The sequence below is a fragment of the Saccostrea echinata genome, unplaced genomic scaffold (assembly GCF_033153115.1).
Source record: "Saccostrea echinata isolate AGI-Se365-2 ecotype Australia unplaced genomic scaffold, CSIRO_AGI_Sech_v1 ptg000054l, whole genome shotgun sequence".
Lineage (NCBI taxonomy): Eukaryota > Metazoa > Mollusca > Bivalvia > Ostreida > Ostreidae > Saccostrea > Saccostrea echinata.
Window position 1 is genome coordinate 42,891,772 of NW_026889803.1, and position 8,477 is coordinate 42,900,248.

General features: G+C 36.6%; 1 protein-coding gene across 1 annotated transcript; it reads left to right on the forward strand.

The window, feature by feature from the left end:
- Positions 1 to 1,944: 1,944 nt before the first annotated feature.
- On the forward strand, positions 1,945 to 8,175 carry LOC133204900 (B-cell CLL/lymphoma 9-like protein). The gene is made up of 8 exons (XM_061340643.1): positions 1,945 to 2,005; positions 2,207 to 2,872; positions 2,912 to 3,190; positions 3,303 to 3,329; positions 5,338 to 5,634; positions 5,761 to 6,396; positions 6,448 to 7,800; positions 7,935 to 8,175. Exons 1-8 carry the CDS (start codon positions 1,945 to 1,947, stop codon positions 7,940 to 7,942), a joined length of 3,327 nt encoding a protein of 1,108 aa, XP_061196627.1. The 3' UTR covers positions 7,943 to 8,175.
- Positions 8,176 to 8,477: the final 302 nt, after the last annotated feature.

Here is an 8,477-nt window from a genome sequence, read left to right on the forward strand (position 1 = left end):
ATGGCAAATTGGTAGTCGATATGCAGTTTCTAAATATTGTTCTGCACTGTGCTGTATATACCGTTGTATCTGAAAAAATTTAAGACCGTTTTCTGTTACTTAAATTTTTTCTTTTAAACTGCTACAACCTTAGGGAAAATAACAAAAGAACTGAAACACCCTCTTTTCCGAAACATTGATTCATTCACTGGGTTGTTGTTCGTGTTGGTTACAACACCTGTCTTAAGTTTCTTTTAAGTCAGTCGTAATTACTTTTTAACTGTTTAAGGAAAAATTATATGTGAGTTATTACGGCCTATGTTATAATTAGGAAATTGTAAATACAACTACAGGTAAAACAATAACAATGTCCTCCGACTTCGTTCTGGGTGACAAGAAAATGATTGATGAAGTTTTAGTTTATTTACCTATATATTTTCCTAATCCGTCAAAATATATATAATGCACTGCGCATTTTCTGTCTCATTTTATTAAAATTTTCTTGGCTATGATAAAGGGAAAAAAATATTTGCAAACTGACATAAACATTTAGCATTTCATTTAACTTCTAAATATGCCAACATGTTTACTTTGTTCAATTTTATGGTATACTTTGTTACGAAATAAAGTGAGCCATGCAAAAGCAAACAAAACAACAGTCTTTAGTTGTAGAACGAGCATTGAAATGGTAACCTTTATGTTTTGGATTACAAAATTATAAATTGAAGATTTAAAAAAATGTGTATTTTTTTTTCTTTTGAATCTGAATACTAACCTTTCATTTTCTGTTACCGTAGATAGTTCATCATGGATGGTACCGTTTACCTACTAGATTTTTGAGACGAACGTAGAGGATATGTCAAAGTTTGTCTTAAATAGATTTATATAATTCCAAACAAACGCTTCCTCTCTGTTACATTTATGTCTTTTTGTCCCCTTTGATGTTCAGAATAGATAAATCAGTGAATGCTACATTGCTTATGACTAATTAATAAAAAACACGGTTGAAGTTGAAAAAAAAATCTCACCTGGACTTTTTTGGTGGTTAAAATATTATAGTTTGCGTTACAAGAATAATTAATGTACCACACACATATCCGTTTTTATATCCCCGTTTTCCACATAAAAAAAATGCAATGTTCGTCACATTATAAAATAAAGTGAAATGAATGGATTTTTTCCTAGAATTTCCATGGACATTCGTCTTCAAGTATCTGACACAATTTTGTCCAGATACAGTAGAAGGTATTATTTAATGAATTTAGAAGTGTTCCTGATTCCTCTTATTGCATCATACTTGTAACATACACGTGAAGATGTTTGTACAAGAACGAGACGATTATCGAATGATTCACAGATTTCTTACAAGAATTTAACACCTTGACATGGTCAAAGTGCACCACACTCCGAGAAAACAGGCAAAACAACAGACTAACTATCATGAAATGTTCATAAAAATTTCACCTTTGGCAAGAAAAAGATACACTGACAAGCAAAAAGCTAATTCCAGGAGCGAAAATGTGTTGGACATGTCGATACACATCCGATGAAGTGTACTTAACATTATTGGCACGTTTGAGCATTTTGTGGGTTGGTCGGACATTCACGGTATCCGGCGGGAGGGGGTATAAAACGAAAAGACAGGCCCTTCTTCAGCGCAATTCAAAGCCACTATTTGCCGAATAACAGAATTAGAAGGTAGGAACAACAATAGATGAAAGTGGAGAAGGACTGACTACAGTTTCTACATTTTATTGAATACTTTCGTTTCCAAAATTCTTAAATGAAGTGTTTGACGATCTTTATTAATAATGGATAAATAATTCTGTTTTATACACTTATATGGATTTATAATTTTCAGAATCTTCTCTTCAAAGACAAGTTGTCTTCTATAATTAAAAAGCATACCAGAAGGTTGTGATTCTTAATGTATCTGTTTTTTTTTTTTTTAATTACAAAGGCAAGATGACTCCTCAGTTAAACCTCCTCGTAGTTTTAGCGGCCATTTCCGCAGTTTTTGTGGAAGGTATGTATTTATAAATAAAATATTTTTATTTTTATATATTATTTCAAATTCATTTTATTTTATTTTTGTAGCTACAAATGAAAGCATGAATAAAATGATACATTGAAAGAATTTGGGCTTCGAAATAACTTATATTAGCTATATTAATATCCAGATTATTATTATAATGATGGTGTTGCAATTTGTCTTATATGTGTTTAGCCTTACCTCCTGGAAGACGGGGACCGATGGCAGAACCTGGTCCTGCACCGGAGCCAATGTCAATGGGAAATCAAATGACAAGACCTGAACCAATGCCCATGGGTGCTATGCCAGGGGGACGTCTTTCACAAAGAATGCCTATGGGTGCAGCACTTATGCCAATGAGAATGATGCCCATGAATGCAGTACCAATGAAGATGGCTACAGGTGCCATGGGTCAAATGCAAATGGCTAAAATGGCGATGAATGCCATGCGGATGCCAATGAGACCTATGCCTATGCCCATGCCAAGGAAACAGATGCCAATGAATGGAGGAGCGAACGGAGCAGGAGGTGCTGCTGCTGAAGGTGCTGGTGCAGCAGGTGGCGAAGGAGCCTCATCTGGTGGTCCACCTCCTCCCGATGATCTTGAGGGAGCGGCCGCCGCTGCCGCTGGTCTTCCACCAGATGATCCTCTCCCACCTTCAGCTGGATCTGGATCAAATGCTCAAACGTCCATGCCTAGAATGCCTACACCCATGGTTGTGATGCCAACCCCAATGATGACCCCAATGACCATGATGACAATGCCAGGTGCCATGGGAATTCCAATGATGCCAGCTTCAGGAATGATGTCTGGTGCCAAAGTCATGATGATAGCACCGGGAATGATGTCTGCTGCTGGGGGTATGATGCAAGGACCAGGAATGATGCCTGCTGCTGGAGGCATGATGATGCCTGCTGCTGGAGCCATGATGCAGGCACCAGGAATAAAGCCTGTTAACGGAGCCATGATGCAAGGAGCAGGTGCTATGATGATGCCTATGATGGCTATGATGCCTGGACAAGCAATGGTTTCAGCTGGTGGCATGAAACCTGCGTCAACTGGAATGATGAGTGGAAGCAGCGGAATGCCAATGGTCAAGATGCCTATGGGTTCAATGATAGGTGCCGGAATGATGCCAGTTGGGATGGGAGGAAAACCATCGCTTATGCACAGAAGACGTTAGTACAGTATTTGCTGACAGTTAATTTGTTAAACATTCCAATATTGAATAGTTTTTTTTAATTGAATCTTTATTTAACGTAATCTATTTTGGTTATCTTTTATTTACAGGATACAGAAGGGCAGCACACGTTAACAGTGAGTGACATTAGAACATCTTGATATACATATTGATACGAATACTAGTATATTTACAAAGTAATCATCAAAGTTTCTGTTAATTTATTATTTCCTATTTAGAATCTCAATAACCCCAGTATGAATTTTTTAATCCATCCAACATACGAATGGTTGTTAGGGTTTGTAGAATACTTTTATGTAGGATAGTTGAAATGATAGGATAAATTCAAAATCAATTCAAAAATGAGGTAAGTTTATGACTACTTTCGAGACTCATTACTGAGCATAAAAATAAATATGAGTAATTTCAGTGTGCAACATATTGAATACAGTGTTCTTTAAAGGATTTTTTTTCAAATTAGTATTTCACATTGACAAGGACGCTCTGTTGCACAAGAGAAATGATATTTGAAAATGAACTTCATCTTATAGAAATCCTTCGTTCGGTGGCAAAGATATATACTTTTTAGCTCACCTGAGCCAAAGGTTCAAGTGAGCTTTTCTGATCAAAATTTTTCCGTTGTCTGTCGTCGTCAGCGTTGGCGTCGTTGTTGTTGTCGTAAACTTTTCACATTTTCATCTTCTCCAGAACTACTGGGCCAATTTCAACCAAACTTGGCACAGAGTATCCTTGGGTGAAGGGAATTCAAGTTTGTTCAAATAAAGGGCCACGCCTTCTTCCAAGGGGAGATAATTGCGAATTCATGAAAAATTTATGGCATCTTTCAAAAATCTTCTTCTCAAGAACCACTGTGTTAGAAAATTTTAAACTTATGTGGAAGCATCCTCAGGTAGTGTAGATTCAAGTTTGTTCAAATCATGACCTCCGGAGGTAGAGTAGGGCCACAGTGGGCAATCAATGTTTTACATAGGAATACATAGGGAAAATCTTTAAAAACCTTCTTCTCAAGAACAGCAAAGTCTTGATTGGTCATATTTATATGGAAGCATCCTCAGGTAGTGTTGATTCAAGTTTGATCAAATCATGACCCCCGGGGGTAGGGTTGGGCCACAGTGGGCGATCAAAGTTTTACATAGGAATACATAGGGAAAATCTTTAAAAACCTTCTTCTCAAGAACAACAAAGCCATGATTGATCATATTTATATGGAAGCATCCTCAGGTAGTGTAGATTCAAGTTTGTTCAAATCATGCCCAGTTGGGGTAGGGTGGGGTCACAGTGGGCGATCAAAGTTTTACAAAGGAATATATAGGGAAAATATCCAAAAATCTTCTTCTCAAGAACAAAGCTATGATTGGTGATACTTATATGGAAGCATCCTCAGGTGGTGTAGATTCAAATTTGATCAAATCATGACCCCTGGGGTAGGGTTGGGCCGTAATGGCCGATCAAAGTTTTACATAGGAATATAGGAGAAATCTTAAAAAAATCTTCTTCTCAAGAATAGCAAAGCCATGATTGGTCATATTTATATGGAAGCATCCTCAGATAGTTTAGATTCAAGTTTGGTCAAATCATGACCCTCAGGGGTAGGTAGGGGCCACAATGAAAGTTTAAACTTGTAGGGAAAAAAGTCACAGTTAGTAAAAAAAAAATGTAAGCATTCTTAGTTAGTGTAGATTCAATTTTGTTCAAATCATACCCCCTCCCTTTTAGGGGTAGTTCAGTACCACTTATGCATTTAAGCATTGCAATACTAAATTGATTTTTGCTTGTTTCCTAGCCACAGTGCTCAGGTAAGCGATGTGGCCCCTGTGCCTCTTGTTTCAAATTTGTATGTCTTGAATTTAAACTATTTTTTTCAAAATATTATATTAGGATTAGTCAGATTCGTCGAAAATATTGACGATCTGTCAAATAGGATCCTTCATTCACTCATTATGTCAAAAATTTCTTAAATAAGCTCTTTTGATATGTTCTTTTTGTATCTAAACGTATTATTGGCGCATTTTCACAATACTCTTTTATTTCTTTCGAGTCCCCCGAGAGCACCTTGCGTTGAAAGTTTTGCCAGATTGGGAAATATTAGGCTAATATTAATAAACATATGTTATCTTAATACAGAGTTTGCTCCGATGCAAGGAATGATGGGCAACAACATGGGTACTCCTAACGGAAATACAGGGTCAATGAGTATGATTCAAGGAGCTATGGGAGATATGAACATGGCAAACGTAATGAATGCAATGAAAATGTCCCAAACAAACAAAATGGACGATATGACAAAACAAATGAACAACATGATGAATGCAGTCAAAGGTTCGCCGAACATGAATATGATGGGTTCACAGATGGATGACATGATGAATCAAATGAACATGATGAATGCTGGAAAAGGTTCACAGAACATGAACATGATGGGTTCACAGATGGATGACATGATGAATCAAATGAACATGATGAATGCTGGAAAAGGTTCAAAGAACATGAACGTGATGGGTTCACAGATGGATGACATGACGAATCAAATGATAAATGCTGGAAAAGGTTCACAGATAGATGATATGATGAAAATGTCCCAAATGAACAAAATGGATGAAATGATGAACCAAATGAACAACATGATGAATGCTGGAAAAGGTTCACAGAATACGAATATGATGAATGCACAGATAAATGATATGATGAAAATGTCCCAAATGAACAAAATGGATGATATGACAAAACAAATAAACAACATGATGAATGCAGTCAAAGGTTCACCGAACATGAATATGATGGCTTCACAGATGGATGATATGATGAATCAAATGAACATGATGAATGCTGGAAAAGGTTCACAGAACATGATGGGTTCACAGAGGGATGACATGATGAATCAAATGATGAATGCTGGAAAAGGTTTGCAGATGGATGATATGATGAAAATGTCCCAAATGAACAAAATGGATGATATGATGAACCATATGAACAACATGATGAATGCTGGTAAAGGTTCACAGAACATGAATATGATGGGTTCACGGATGGATGACATGATGAAAATGTCACAGATGAATAATATGATGAAAATGGCAAATATGAGGGATCAAATGAATGACATGATGAATTCTGCAAATGATCAGTCTAACATGAATACTATGATGGAAATGGCTAATAATGTTCAAGATTCAATGAAAATGAGTGACATGATGAATGTTATGAAAGGTTCAATGGATGCAAATATGGCTCCAGAAATGATGAAAAATGCCATGAATATGATGTCAATGCCAAACAGTAACATGGGTCAAGGTGCTATGGGGGCTATAATGAGGGCTTGTATGACAATGGTAAATGGAATGAATAATGGTAACATGAAACCAGCAACCAATGGTGAAATGATGCCTCCAATGCCCGAGCCAATTTCAATGAATGGCATGGCTTCATCAGTGAATGGTATGAACATGAATAGTATGGGGATGGAAATGCCATCACCCTCACCGTCTCAAATGAATGGTATGGATATTGGAAACATGGGAAATATGAACATGATGCAACCATCCAAAGGAAATATGATGCCTGAACCTATGCCAATGAATGGTAACATGGGAAATATGAATGATATGTCATCATCAATGAATGGAATAAATATGATGCAAGCATCTAAACCTGACATGATGCCCACAATGCCAGAACCAATGCCAGTGAATGGTATGCCATCTTCAATGAATAACATGAACATGGACAATATGGTAATGAATAAAATGATGCCAAACTCTCAACCAGACATGATGCCCATCATGCCAGAACCTGCTCCAATGAATGGTATGGAAAATGGTAATATGAATGGTATGCCATCAATGATGAATGGTTTAAATATGGGAATGATGGCATCTATGAATAAAATGATGCCAAACTCTCAACCAGACATGATGCCCACCATGCCAGAACCTGCTCCAATGAATGGTATGGAAAATGGTAATATGAATGGTATGCCATCAATGATGAATGGTGTAAATATGGGAATGTTGGCATCTATGAATAAAATGATGCCAAACTCTCAACCAGACATGATGCCCACCATGCCAGAACCTGCTCCAATGAATGGTATGGAAAATGGTAATATGAATGGTATGCCATCAATGATGAATAATGTAAATATGGGTAATATGGGAATGATGCCAGCACCAAAAGACAATATGATGTCTGCTATGCCAGAACCCATGCCAGTGAACAGCATGCCTATGAATACAAACAGCATAAACATGGGGAATATGGGAATGATGCAATCTCAAATGAATACTATGCCAGCACCTAATCAAGCCATGCCACCAACTATGTCTGAACCCATGCCATCAAATAGCATGCCACCTTCAATGAATAAAATGAATATGGGTAGCATGGCAAACATGCCATCTATGAATGGAAATAGCATGGGAAATATGGGAATGACATCATCTACAGGCAATATGATGCCTCCTATGCCAGAGCCAAATGCAATGGCAATGAATAACATGCCAACACCAATGAACAGAATGAACATAGGTAACATAGGAATGATGTCAAATCAGATGAATGGTATGCCAAAGATCTCCCAACCGAAATCTGGTATGTAGATTATTTTCCTGAAATTCATATAATAGAAGACATTTTAATCAAGTATACAATGAAATAGCAGTATAGTCTTCAAACATAAGCAATAAAAACTCCTGGGTTAATAAATCAAAATTTTCTATTTTCAGTCTATTAGAGGTATTGCTTGTACCTGTATAGTACCAAAGAGCTTTCAACTTCTCTACACAACAAAAGGAGCCTTCATAGTATTCTAACTCATGTGTGCATGATGTGACTGTACATATCCCGTTTGTGCCAATCAATATAAAAAAGTTATCACTGCTTACAATGTGTGCCATTGCCATATGTACCACTGTTCATCATCTTGAACTGTGGCTTTTATGATTAAAAGCATTGTTATTCTTGTGGACATAACGTTTTGTGTTTCATTATGACATTCAGTCATTAAGAAATCACAATAATCTAAGATAGTGTACACGATACCGAATTCTTAAATTTTACTCAATTGTGAGAATTCTCACAGAAAATAGACATCCTAATGGAGGATTATTAAGTAAAATAAGTAAAAGAAACTGAACTTCCTCTCATTTATAAGTAACAAGTATCTGTATACTGTTCAGTAGTTTTAATGTTTCTACTATGATACGCAAATATTTCCATTTCTATTTGTTTTCTCTGTGATAACTCTTTGAAAGTTAGGAGAGTTGATT

What these genes read in the sequence shown, in the direction of transcription:
- LOC133204900 (XM_061340643.1), top strand. Translation starts at nt 1,945, where the DNA reads ATGACTCCTCAGTTAAACCTCCTCGTAGTTTTAGCGGCCATTTCCGCA. An exon ending in ATCGCTTATGCACAGAAGAC is followed by an intron (nt 3,191 to 3,302) that starts GTTAGTACAGTA and finishes TTTTATTTACAG; the next exon opens with GATACAGAAGGGCAGCACAC. An exon ending in TCAAGATTCAATGAAAATGA is followed by an intron (nt 6,397 to 6,447) that starts GTGACATGATGA and finishes ATATGGCTCCAG; the next exon opens with AAATGATGAAAAATGCCATG.